Consider the following 14822-nt stretch of genomic DNA (forward strand, 5'->3'; position numbering starts at 1 on the left):
ATGCTATATGGTGTTGTAGTCTGGTGGCCGGCACTTCACCAGCCGATAAGTTTAGACAAAGTTCAGCGTATGGCGTGCTTGTGCAGGTGCATTCAGCAAGACAGGAACAAATTTCCTTTAATGTCGTACTGCATCTATTGCCTTTAGACATTTTGGCCAAACAGTCAGCTGCAACAACGGTTGTGCGAGCTATCGCTGTGGTCGGAAAAAAGTTACGGTCACAGTTCGGTCCTCAAAATAATGCCAGATGTGCCTATCGTAGTGGATTACACTTTGGCGAGACCACTTTTCGACAAAAAGTTTGAGACTCTAATTCCCAACAGTGAGGCGTGGTGTACACGGACCCCGGGGAATAATAGATATATAAATTTCTACACTGATGGCTTCAAATCGGATGGACATGTGGGTTTCGGAGTATATCCTAATGATCTGGAACTTTGAATAGCGAAAAGGTTACCTGATCACTGTAGTGTTTTTAGGCTGAAATATTATCAATAAGAGAAGTGGTGAATTGGCTGAGAAGTAATGCTCCAAGCAACATTGGCATTAATATATACTCAGACAGTCAACCTGCAATAAAATCCTTGGACTCTGTGTTCCTCAACTCGAAAACGGCCATCGACGTGCCTGGCCATAGGAACATACCGGGGAACTGTGAAGCAGATGAGCTAGCAAGGTTAGGAACTACCTTACATGTTCCAGAGGAACTAGACTCTGTTCGTATGCCTCTGACTACCTGCAAGCTCTTACTGCGTGAGAAGGCTGTCATGATGGCAAATGTTCGATGGGAGAATTGCAAGGGTTGTAACGACACCAAGCAAATATGGTCCCATTTAAACTTGAACCGCACACTCGAGACGTCGGATATCACTCCTGGTATCTGCTATAACGGGTCGCTGCCTGATAGGCGATTTTGCAAAAACTATTGGCGCGAAGTATAATGACTATTGTATGAGCTGTCATGATGCGGAGGAAAAGGAATCAATAAAACGCCTCTTGTGTGAGTGTCCTACATTTTGTGTAAGGCGTAAACAAATTTTAGGGGCATATAGCTTCAGATTACTTTAAATAAATTGTCATATCGGGTTCAGGTTTCCGGAAAATGGGTGTCGCAATTGACAAAGAATACCCTTGTTGTTTTTTTTTTATTTTTTTCTGTGCAGCGATAACGGTACACTGGTGCATTTAACATGCCAATGTTTCTGTCGTCTTATGACGACGCTATGAGAATATGGGTTAACCTAACCTAACCTAGTCAAACAATATTTTCTTTCATTTTAAGATTTCAGCTAAGTCGAATCCCTTAGTTATAAGGACAAACCAACTTTATTAAAAAGTTTATCGTCTTTTAGACAAGGAAAAAAACTTTATGTTAGAGAAATGCGTCTTCAATGTTAAGCAAAAAACGCATTCGTATTTTAAGAACACGAAATCTTTGGCCTTACGACAATATTTTTTTGAGTGCACTCAAGAAACAAAACTTTACTTGGTACTAAAGATTTTGACCTTCCTCTAAGGATTTTGGTATAGATTCCGAGCCGAATATGCGGCTTAGAATACAAATATAATTTATAGAATTTCCATTCTCTTTTTACGATATATTAATAAAGCTAATCATGTACAAACGCCAGTTTAAAATCCAAATTATAACAGATACAAAAATCTGTTTTCCTAATTCCAAACAAACAAAAAAATATATTAAACCAAAATAAAGATCCAATATTTCAGTTAATTTAAGAACGATTTTCGAAAATGTGTTTCTTTACTTTCAAGGAAAATTGACCTTAGTTCGAAGACATATGACTTTAACTGAGGGACGAAAATTTCCAAAATTTGTGTCCTAAATTTAATAAAAAAAAATGAAACAATGGTTATAAACTTTCGTTTAATTAATATTTCATTATCTTAAAGATATTTGCACATCCTAAAATTTAGGTTGCGTAATCTTTAATACCACGTAAATATTTTTTCAGTGTATAAAAGAGTTCATAACAACTCTATGCTTATATGATTAACAAAGAACTAGACAAACTTACTTAAAATATTTGCCCTAATTCTCATAGAGAGAGTGGTCAACAAATACATTTTTTTTACTATAAAGGATAATTCTATCGTATTGCAAAAGTCTTTCAGTTGATTCAATTTGATTCAGCAATTTACACCATCTGTGCTATGGCCGACCTCAAGATTAACCGATTTCTCTCCGGAATGAAATTTAACCAGTAAAATTATTCAGACAAATAATTTGCAAATTAATGCTTTTTTGCCTCATCACAAATTAAAATCAAAATTAAGACAAAGCTAACTATTACAGAGAAATACATTTCAGTTATTATTATACAGATTTTCATTACACCATGTTGCTTTTGCAACCCCCACCTCCATCCTCGAAAAGAAGAATATATGATGTGAAATTTTGTTTCGAACTATGTCTTTGACTTTATTGAAAATATTTTAAAATATGAAATATTCTGGATTTATTTTAGAATAAACATTTATGGCGGACACTAGCTACCTGAATGAAATACCTAGTCCAAGATAATAACATCATCAGTATTACTCGCTTCGGGTGGATTATTGTTTGCTATATTGGATGTTGATGATGATGAATTTAGTTCGTGCAACTGAGAAACCTTCTGACGTTCAGCCAACTTTTGTTGTAAGGTTTTCACTGGATTTCTCTCGGCATCAATTGGCAACATATTAGGGGGCACAATCGATTTGGGAACATCTGATGGTGAAAATGCTACTCTGCCATCTTCTTTATTTCCATCATTTCTTGCGAGAGTGCCTAAATTTCTGTCAGCTAGTGCATTGTCATACATAGCCTTTTGTATCATTTCTCTATCAGTTTGATTATAATTCTCATATGCAAATGATGCAAAACATTGTAGACGGGCTTCATTGGCCTTCAAAAGGGATTCATATTTTTCGTAATTACATTCGCTGGGTTGCAGTTGAGTGTCACTTGAATTAGGGCGTGAATATGGTTTGAAATCCATTTTTCTATTTTTCATCGATGCTTTAATTTTGGACTGCAGCGGTGTGTCTATGGAATTGGCCATCAGACTAGCATTGAATACTTGATCAATTGATAATTGCATATTAGCTCGTTGAAGCGACTGTAATTGAATGGAATTATTTGCTACAGCTTCCTGATCTGCTGTATTTAGGGAATATCCCCGTAAATCATTGCTGGCTGGATTTTTGTCACATGAAGACATTATTGTAGAAAGGAAAGGTGGTAAGAAAACATCAGGGTAGTTGAAAGCAGGTGGCATATCCAATTTATCTCGGGCCGTAATTGGCCCAAAGTTGCGCTGTTTATTTATATTTATGCCCAAACCAGGGATGTTAGTATACCTTAAGGGATTTGTAGTAGATTCGGTTGACCCCTTTGGATCGTCGCCTTTATTTGACTTTTCCAAAGCCTTTCTCGACGTAAGCTCCTGCAAACACAGTTTTATAGCTAGATCCAAGTAGTTGCTATTCTCTGGAAGATGCTGAACCTTATCACTAATGAATACCTTATACGCTTCCGTAAGCAATTTCGTAAACGTAGGTTCTTTCTGGCTCATGTATTTAACACATTTCTTGTGAATTTTGTAGATATCCAGTAGCAGGTTTACTAATGCCAAATCATTTCGTTCTTGTTTATTTTTCTCCAAGCTTTCGCGTAAAATTTGCACAGTATTTGAGATGCATTGTTGGTACAGATCCTTTCGAGCAGCATCTGCTATATATCGTTTGTCGGCGTCTGGGGTTTTACATAAGTTCAGTGCGATGTCAATCAAAATTTTGTGGTTCTTTGTTTCGAACAGAAGTGCTATAAATATTTTTACACATTTCACAAGATGGGCTGAGAAACTCCCTGGGCGGTCAATCTCTGACGAAGGTATGCGCCAAATGCCGTTGAATAGATTATTGGTTTTTCTTTCATAGAATAATCCATTTACAACATTGCCAAGACTAGTTTTATATTGACCCATTAAAAGTTGTTCGCATGCTTCCATGTTCTTGAGTCCGGGTGGAGAATTCATGTAATGATGCACTAGTCGATATAACGACTTATAATGCTCTGGAAAGCGTGTTACACACTCCTCAATATTTTTAATAACCATTTTGTATATAGCCTTCATTTCATCAAATGAATAAGTTGTGTTATTTTTTGCCCCCTCGTCCAGGCACATGTCAGTGTCTGATTCACTTAATGTGCTTGATGATTCTGTTGACAAAATTGTAGAGGTGGAACTACTTCTCGATATGGAGCGCGAACTTTCTTGCGATATTCTTCGGCTGGGCGCATTCGAGACCACATTTTCTACGGGCTTTTCATTTTCATCGGGGGGCTTATCAGTATTTGAATCAATTTTCGTTGGTATGCCACCAGATACAATTTGTATTTTATCGCCCATTTTTTTCCTTAACATTGTGAGAGAATTCCCATCAATTTTGGCCTTGTTAAAGGCGAATGGACTGTTTGTAAGATTTTTTAGTATCTTGTTAAAGAGATCGCCATTACTTCTGGAAATGCTACCCTCGCGCGTTATGTACTTTATGATAGCTGCGTTTATACGATAGAACACCTCAAGAGCTTCCACGGACAGGGGAGTGGGATTATTGTGATTTATTTTTATTGGATATGAAGCTGATGATTCGTATAAATAATTTGCTGCCGATAGGTAGTGAGTTAAATAAAGCTTAGGCTCCTGCTTCCGCTTCTCAGCTATCTTTCCAAGCATATATTGGCACAACCACTTCTCATCATTGGTATCATTGCAATCTTCCATTACGGCCAAAGAAGAATTCTGCAATGAACTTGTAAAGGAGAAGCAGTTTTGGGCAATGTTTAACAAGTTATCCTTGCGTTTATCTACATCGGGCATTGTTTCAAAATCTGTTTTTGTGCAATATTTCATACATCGAGAGAAATGGGAGTGTATGGTGTAACAAAATGATCCATACTCAATCCACAATAGTGTTTGGAATTTATTCAATGCGGTACATCGTTCGAAACATCGCAAAACTTGATCGCAATCTATCCACAAAAGATCCATGCTAAGTTGATCTAACCCATTTAACTTTGTCTCAATTTGACTGGCTTTGGACAAAGCTATGCCGGCCCACGAATCAAACCTTGTGGGATTTATAACCAAGTCCAATGTGTAAAATTTGGTAGCTTTGGAAAAATCCCGATTTTTAAAATAAAAATCAGCTAATAGATAATATAAACTTATGATCTTGTACGGCAGCATGCATTCCTGTATCTCTGCAGGGGGTATACTACTCAATCCCTCGATATAATTTATAACATTTTCTGTATATGGCGAAGGATCGAATTCTTTGGGCACCAGTGATATCATTTTTATAAGCATTTGCTCCATATCCGAAGTAATCGATTCAGCCTTGTAGGAATTGAATTCGGGTAATTGTTCTGGCTTATACAGGTCAAATAATTGCAGAGCTCTCTCCCATGTTAATTTGATGGGATATGCCTCGTGTTCCTCCAAATGTTTTGAGCGTGCCTTTTTGGGTGGATAGTTATATAAACAGTATGTTACCTGCTCAATGTACTCATAAATAACATCTCGACACATGTCATATATGGGAGCTTTAAAATTAACCACAACGGCATCCAAAACATATTGTAGGAATTCTCCACTGTTAACTGAACACCATTGACGTTTGCCCAAATACTCGTGAGCAGTAAATAACAACAGAAAAGAACAGGGCATAGACTCGTTCGTCTCTTCGTTGTTTTCCGCTATTTGGGAAACAGGATTGTTACTATTCTCTTCATCCCTTAGAAGAATTTGATGGAGTATAACCCAGGGACGTTTGAAATTCAATTCGGAACCATGTGTACTGTTTTTATCGAAATTACCTTCAAATTGATAAATCAATATTCGAATAATATTCTGAACCATACGCGATAGATCATCACCATTTAGAAGCGCCACAATTTGGTGTCCTTCATTTAAAATAATGGCCTCTATATATGATGTGGTGAAATTTATAAAATCTGCCAACATTTTTTGGCGAGTTGTTGATTTGCCTTCTTCTAGATAATGAGAAACACCATAATGATAACATTTTTCCGCCCAAACCAAACAGAGCTCATACGAGCTCATCTTCCAAAGCGATTGCAAAAGAGTTTCTAGCATTGTAACTAAATCCTTAAGCCAATGATCGTTTTCATATTTATCATTGCTACTCTCTATATTACTGATAATTATATCCACAAGTTGGGACCACAACTCTGCATTGTATAATTTTGGAATGTTGCATACGTCGATTTGGCTTCGGTATTGCCTCTGCAGTATATCTATATAATCATTGTTTATGCACACCCGACCGGAATTGGGTAAGTGAAGAACAAAAGATTCATTTTTCTGCGACAGTATTAAAGATATTTGATTTAAACACATGAGACATTCATTGAATTGCATTTTTTCTGCGAATAACAGATATTTCAAGTATAACAGTCTCAGTTCAAAATCGCAACTACCATTCTGTGAAATGATTTTACAAGTTCCCAAATTAAAACACAAATGGTGGTAGACCTTTTCCCATATATCATTTCGATACATTTCTCGGTTGAATGTTAGCTCCAAAAATAGCATACAAATGCGATATGATGATTCAAAGTTCTCTGAGGACAGCTGATTCCAGGATGCTAAATCATAATGAGATATATAAAGGCCGAATACTTCAATATACTGTAGCTTTATTTCATCTGGAAAAGTGACATTCCACTGTAGAGATATATGCTTCAGCCATTTGAAAATAATTGCAATAATGTCTACGGGTTTTTCATTCATCTTTTTTGTGAATTTTTCAAAATCTTGTTGAGTGGCAATCTGGAATGATTCTTCAAGATTTAGTTTGTTACAAGTAGCACACTTGTAGTCGGCAACATCGGGGCTTTCATAGTTTGTAGCCGATGCCGATTTAAAGGGCCATGTCTCATTCACTGACTTACAAGTATATTTGGAGAAGGTTCTTCTCAAGTAAAAGTTTAAACTATCATCTGTCTCGTCTTTATCGTTTTTCTTGCGAGAAGAATATCTACGGTTCTTGTGCCAACCCCATTGCTCTAGAAAGTGTAAGTCACTACAACGCCGCCTGGATTTGTTCCGGCTGATGTCAGAGCCCTCTGCCTTATTATTTGTATCAGAATCTTCATTATTGGAATCCATTGGCTGTATATCCGAAATTTCGGAATAAATATTTTTATTTGAATCGGCTTGCGCAGTATTTATATGCGCATTTGCCATTTCTTCATCGGCATCATTGCTTTGAGAATTTTCGTTGTCTTTTTTGGTGGTTTCGCTAATATCTATGCTCGTTGGGATATTTATAACATCTTTAAAATTGAAACAACGACAGATATCAATACCATGGTCAATCAAGTATGCATAATAGTCCAAAATGAATTGTCCAACAGAATACCAAGATAAATCTGTAATAACCACATTGGAAAGATCATGCTGAACATGACTGATATCTTCTTCACTTTTTATATTACTCTGCATCAAATCAGACAAAATTTGCAAATTACGGGGTTGCTTGCCTTGTGTAGCATTTGGAGCATTAAAGTCTTGACCGCACAATATAAAGGCTTTCGGAATAAGCCTGAACCATGTTAATATATCACGCATTTTTTCGAGAGCCTTGGTATCTTTGGGATTTCTTTTGCTAACTTCTAATGCCAGCATGTATGATCCTAGAAGATTTCTAGCGTTATACATTGTAGTTAGCTTTCCCTCAGCCGCTCTCCAATGTGCGCTATTGTTTCTGAGACAATTTTCAAAGGCATATTCGGCCAATTCGATGCAATTCATTTTTAATGCCCGTTGACCAAATTTATGCAATGTATAAACATCAGAATTGTCGATTAAAATTGCCGATATGTAGTTGCGTAGTGCCAAGCTATATTCGCAACGGCCTTCCAATATGATGGCAATGTTTTTGTAACAATTGTATTTGATGAACTTCAACTTATCATCGTTGTTGCCCTCACACAATACTCTCGTTTCCAGCAAATCATTTAGAAGAGCTAATGCTAACTCTTCATTGCCTTCCGCTTTAAATTTGATAGCACGGACATAGTCATTCTCAGCCAATGCCTCCTGAGCTTCTTTGATGATGGTAACTTCTTCTTGCTCGGAAACTTCGCATTGTTCGTCCTCATTCAATGCAGTAATTTTAATCATTTTTATTCTTCAAAAATTATATTGTATAGGGTGGTCATCAATCGGGATAGTGATTTGCAAATAATAATTCTGTGGTAGGGCAGGAGCTTACTGCACAAGTTTCAGGATCACTAGTGCCATAAAACATGGACTTCGCCTCCTGTACAACAGAAAAATTAAAACACAAAATTATACATTTTTCATGTGAGGCGGAAGATATATTTACACAGAATATCCCCGAAGGGATATGGAAGATATCTCTTGAAGTAATAAGGGATGCATTACATATACTTTGCATGCCCAGGTCAAGGGACGGTTTTAACAAATTCCTTCGAATGCATAAAGGAAAGATTATTAAAAATATTCTAATAAAATGAAATTTTACAGGAAATGAGGCCAAAGATACACCCTATTTTCAAGTGATTTGATTTCCATTGTAGGTCATAGACCATGGACGTACCAAACATGAGTGGATTCTGATATTTGAATTAAATTTCTGTTATTTGAATAAGTATGTTGTGGAAACATCTCCTGTGAAAGAAACACCGTGGTGCAATGTCAACTTTAGGTTAATTAGACTTTTCAAGCCTTTTATTCGATTTGGGCTACGGCACTACTTGGCACATATTTGAGCAAACCAAGTGTGTCAAACTTTTTTTCAGGATCAAGTGTCAAACTTTTTTTCAGGATCTTTTACGAAATATCTGGATAACGTTTTTGGAAAATACTCCTATTTTGACGCTATATACCCAATATCAAATATTTGACCAGTGTGACCGTAAGTTCGATTAGATTTCAGAAAAAAATCAAAAAACATTTAGCGAAACTTTAATCGACAAAAAGTCGATTGTGGACTAAATCAGTCGTCAACTTTTGTATCCCTAAGTATGTCTAAAAATAGTTATTTACCAAAATTGCATTACTTCCACTTACATGGAACCAATAGATGGCGTGATTTATCTATATCTCGCGTTGTATGAGTTCGATCGGTACTACAGATATATTTACTTTTATTTCAGTTTTTTATAAGTGTCGTCAAAGATGGAAAGAGAAAGTAACCTATATTTTACAGTTTTTCTTCGTTCACTGCGATTCGACCACGACTTTTTAATCGGAACAATTAATTTTGCAATTCAACCCAATTGCGTACAAGCAATCAGGAAGTTTTAGACGTATCCTTGGCTTGTCTGAAGCTGAACAATAGAGATGCAGACCAAAGTTACATAAATAATTATACGAATATTATATATTGTAATTATATGAATATTTCTATATGATCGTATCGGAAAGAAACCTCTCATTTCGAATAGGTGTTACCCTGGAAAACGTTCCGTAAGCCTAGCTCCAAAATCTCTCTCACAATATAGCTAATTCTCGCTATAGCTATTTTCGTTTTCATATTGATTGTATCATTTTTAAAATATTATATTTTCTTCCCATTCTATATAACCAAAGTATTTTTCTAATGTTTTCAACACCGCTCAGAGTAAACCTATGAACTTCGCATCACTGCTCTGTTTGTAGCTTCTACCCTGAAATCGTATTATGTTTGTTGTTTTGCTTTAATTGGTCCTTTGTGTGTAATTTAATTTGTCATGGCAGTGATGAGTTGGAAGATTTTCTGCGTCAATATCACATGTTCGTGCGAATCTCAAAAACAACGATGACATCAAACGATTCTATTTTGTTTCGTTTTATGCAAGATAAGGCTTGTTTAGCTATTTGAAAACTTCAACCACCAGCAATCTAAGTATCGCACCATCCCCATTCGCTAACTTGTGTGGAGTAACATTTTACATTGTCTCCCTTTGCTTTTGTAATGCCTTAATGCCTTAATGTCTAGATGTCCTTTTATATCGTATCAAAAAAAAACGACGATGTCGATGTTAGCTTCCATTCATTTCATACAGATTACGTAGATTAAACTAAATTTACATACTGTGGAAATTTACAGCCCACTTCCAACATTCAGAGGACAAAAATGAATTCGAAAATTTAACTGCAGTGTATGGTTTGATAGGATACACATAGTGATGCTACGTATGATTCTCCCTAATGTTACTTGCACAAGCGTTTTGTTGATTTTCAATTTTGTTTAATAGTTATCTTTTAGCTGGCCAATTTGAACAGATGATTTCCTTTAATATTACCAGAAACTCACAATGGGCATTCAAATATAAATGCCTTTGTAAATTTTCTCAGATGGAAAGTTTGTGAGTTGTCCCAACTTTAAAGAAGGATCAGGTGCCGCATTGTTTTTGGCTTGACCTTAATGTCAACATTTTCTCTTGTTTTTCAATAGACAAGAGTTTATCAAAACAAAACAGTACTCAGGGATCTGATTTCAACAGGAAAACTTTCACATAAATGTGCAGATATTTGAAAATGCTCCTGAAGAATTTTTTTGGCAATCACATTGTGTACAAACACACCACATAACAACTTCATATATGTTCTCATTGTGCAAGGGTTAATAAAAAAATATTGTATTTAATAATTCGTACAACCATATACATATCTATGTTATGCGTGCGATTGTCAATAACACAAGTCTTTAAATCTGCATTATAATGAAACATCTTTCACACAGACCCGCTATCACTGGGGAATAGACACACACGAGAAAGAAATAAAAAACAAAAAATAAAAATAATAAATCCTTCGAATGGAAACAGCAAAGAAGGAATCATAATGTGTTGTAAGATTGTTGCAGAATGGGGCAAATGGAATATATACAGTAAGGTTAAATAGACAAACACCTTCACGTATAAAACTCAATGCAAATGGCGGTGGAGATTGTGGCTAGGACTTTTCCATTGATGAAGCTGCAGAACAGTTGTATTGTTGTTCATAATGTTGAATATACGTGTACACATATTTATAAATATATAACCGTCCGCATGCATACATGAAACTGATGAAGGCATCTGTTTACAGTGTAGGGCCCATGTTGCAAGTATTGATTTTTTGAATGGTTTTAACAGCTAATGGAAGAGTACTTTTAAATGCTTAAACAATTGTGAAGTACAAATAAAGGCTTAAACACACACAAAACAATACATGGCTATACGCCGTCCAGCAAAACTTTGGGTTTTTATCCAATTATATTATTTCGAATGCGTCAGACAATTTATGGATACCCTATATCGTTCGCAATTGGGCTTGCCACATTTTCATGAATTCTCGGATATTTTTATGTGGTAGATGTTCGACCCTTAAAAAATGTGGCATTTGTATAAGAAAAATAAATAAATAAATAAGAAAAATATTCTAAGAAAAACATCTTAGAATATTGCTAACTTTCATAAAATTTCATAATCTTGTTCGTGGTAGCAGAAAAATATTCTAATATTCAAAACTTTCACTTAAATGTTAAAATTAAAGGTAGGAACTATTTACTTAAAAGCTTTTAATGCGATCAGCAAACATTTTATACGCGGTTATGCCTTAATTGGAGAAAAATTTAGACGTCCAAAGTCATTAATAAGTAATAAAAAGTTAGTTAGCAAAACAGAAATATATCTAACTTATTGTTTTGATGCCGAACAATTTTAATTAGCTATATTCTTGAAAGTTTTTGCAATCTTCGGTGGTATCGATTGCAGTCAATTATTATTAAACGAGGAGACACAATCTCAAAATTAGTAAATTAAGTTTTGTTACGAATACAAAACCATAAAAGAAAATGATCAAATACTGAATTTTCTAATGGAACATGTATGGTACTAAATACGGAAAAAACAAATTCAATTCATATCTTCTTTTCTTTATTGTCTTCGCCGGTATAAGTTCGCATTATAGCGCTAACATAGCAATTTTCGTGTTAATTTCTTTAGTAATTCATTATAAAAAATAAGCTTTTTCAATTATTGCTTTTTTTTCATTTTCCAACAAATTTTCCAAAAAAATGTTTTTTATGGAACAAATCTACTATAGCACAAGTTGTTAAAAATAAAAAAAAATTTTGTTTGAGTGTAGGAGAAGGGATTTTAAATCGAAAATGTTAAGTAAAAAATTTGGCGGAAAAGGCTACTTTTCGAGATATCGAGATATTTTTGTTAATGCTGACAGCAATTTTTCATGAAATGAATAAAATTCCATTTTTTGCGTATTTGGTAAAAATGGTACATTTTGTTGGAAGAGCGCAGTTTTCGACCCTTAAAACTGGGTAAAGGTGGCCGGCCTTCGGCCGGGGTTTGAGACTTTCTCCTATGGACAGGGTCCAAAGTGGGCTAACGCGAACCCAAAGTGGAAAGGTGCCGGCCTTCGACCGGGGTTTGAGACTTTCTCCTATGGACAAAGTCCAAAGTGGACGCGAACCCAAGACCTCTCCGGGTCCATGTTATTCTAAATATATTACTTTTAGGATGATTATGTGCGATGGATACTAAATCCAATATAAGCGACAATGAAAACTTTAGGGGCCCGTAACTCCGAAAATAGGTCTTTCCGACAAAAAGTTGTATATTACATTTTGTGTTTAGAATCGAAAAGTCTACACGCTGGCCAAAAATTGGACCAATCGAACCACTTGTACTAAAGTAGATTTAAGCCTTAAGGTGGGTATTAAGTTCCGAGTTTAGCCGCTAAAAACGTCATTTTTTCGCGATTACTTTTCTTTAATAATCCATTTTAAGGAATACAAACTTTGTGAAAATTTGCTTTGGGCTATTCCCCATCAAGTTATAATAAAATTTGCAACAAATATGTATAATTTTATGCCTTTTTTTACTGATTTGGATTTCACTTTAGCGATTTTAGCGGATAAACTCGAACTTAATACCCACCTTTAAAGAAAAGTAATCGTGAAAAAATGACGATTTTATCGGCTAAAGGTGGGTATTAATTTCGAGTTTAGCCGCAAAAATCGTCATTTTTCACGATTTTCTTTAATAATCCATTTTAAGGAATAGAAACTCTGTGAAGATCTAAAATCTGCTTTGCGCAATTCCCCATCAAGTTATAACAAAATTTGCAACATATATGTATAATTTTATGACCTTTTTACTGATTTAGTTTTCACTTTAAGCTGAGTACTATGTTCAATTTTCAAGCTGAAAACCAGCTTGTTTTCAGGTTACTTTTTTTAATTAATTAATATAGAAGTATAAAATTATTTGCAATCAATTCCTTGGATCTTTTCCTTCCATTATTTTGTAAGACTTGATAAAAATATAATCGTCTTCATACATATTTTTATACTTTTAGTTTAGTGTTTTGGTGAAAAATCCGAACATAGTACTCACCTTTAGCGGCTAAACTCCAAGTTAATACCCACCTTTATTTTAATATAGGTGTTTATTTGAAAATCTGCCGACATTGGAACGTACATCTGGCAACCCCATTCCAACCCCACTGACAAGAACGCTAGCGAGCAATTATATCTAAAAATTCCCTATAGGACTGTATGTTTCATCGCCGATTAAAGGCAAACTCCCGAAATTTTTATTTCGTTTTCTCGTTTTGTTTATTTTAGTGATCTTCCAAATAAACATTCATCACATGCATTGGTGATACAAGAATTAAATAAATGTTGGAAGAATATAAAATGCTTGACTTTTGTTTATCATTTACCGGTCGTATTAAACAATCAAAGTGAGAATAATGTATAATGTTTTTATGTATGTACTTTGGATATTTTTCTTGTACTTACTCGCCATTGTCGATTCTGGTTCACTTCACGACCTGCCTGGTTAATTAGCTCTTCTGATTGGTATTTTGTATATATTTTCCGTGGCTTTCAGTATTTCCGTACTTATCTAACACTGGCATACATATGAAAGAGTTGTAGGCCTTAACAAATTCTGAGTTTAACACTATTTTTGCTGAACGTTTTTGTAGTAATTATCTATTTTATATTTTTTCTCAGCCACAGTTAGATAAATATCCGAAAATCTATTTGTTATACAGTTTTCGATAAACATTCACGATAAGTGTATTTTTTTTGTATCGAATATTGTTTGAAAAAATCAACACCCGACTATCCGAAAATATTAATATTCAGTTTTTCATCATGTTTTTCGATACCTCGAGATGATTATGATTTGTTGATGATAATAGATTGGAATAAAGTGAGCAGACTAGTGGTGGGAAAGTAACGAGTATTTGATTACAAGTACTCGTTACTGACTAATTTTTTGAGTACTCGTTACAATTAAATGAGTACTCAATATCCCAACCCAATAAACACAAGCATTAGAGGAATGCTTATATTCAATACGGTTTCAAACATTTTTTCAATGAATTACCTTAAAATTCAATTTGAGAAATTGTTGAGAAAATCGCGTTCTCAACAAAAAACAGACATTACCCTTAACAGTAGAATTCAACACGTTAGCAACAATTTCTCAACATATTAGCAAAAACTTTTCAAACTAAATTTCATTTTAATGCTTCAAACCTATTGGAAAATTTGTTGAAGGCAATCAATTTGCAAGGCCATCTGAATTAGTGTTGAATATGGGATTCACTATCAAATTGATATAGTGTTACATGTGAAAAATACTCATCCTTGTGTTTGTTGGGTTGTTTGAAAAACATTTGAATTGTAGCATTTTTCAAGCGGTTGTGTTTATTCCCAATAAACACAAACGTTTGAAAAATGCTAAATTTCAACAATTTTTCAGA

General features: G+C 34.8%; 1 protein-coding gene across 1 annotated transcript; it reads right to left on the reverse strand.

Moving 5' to 3' along the window:
• Positions 1 to 2414: 2414 nt before the first annotated feature.
• Positions 2415 to 14266, reverse strand: LOC142241869 (calcineurin-binding protein cabin-1-like). The gene is made up of 2 exons (XM_075313701.1): positions 13849 to 14266; positions 2415 to 8355 (listed from the first exon to the last, which is right to left on the reverse strand). The coding sequence occupies exon 2, from the start codon at positions 8214 to 8216 to the stop codon at positions 2529 to 2531; it is 5688 nt and encodes a 1895-aa protein (XP_075169816.1). The 5' UTR covers positions 8217 to 8355; positions 13849 to 14266; the 3' UTR covers positions 2415 to 2528.
• Positions 14267 to 14822: the final 556 nt, after the last annotated feature.

The sequence above is a fragment of the Haematobia irritans genome, chromosome 5, assembly GCF_050003625.1.
Source record: "Haematobia irritans isolate KBUSLIRL chromosome 5, ASM5000362v1, whole genome shotgun sequence".
Lineage (NCBI taxonomy): Eukaryota > Metazoa > Arthropoda > Insecta > Diptera > Muscidae > Haematobia > Haematobia irritans.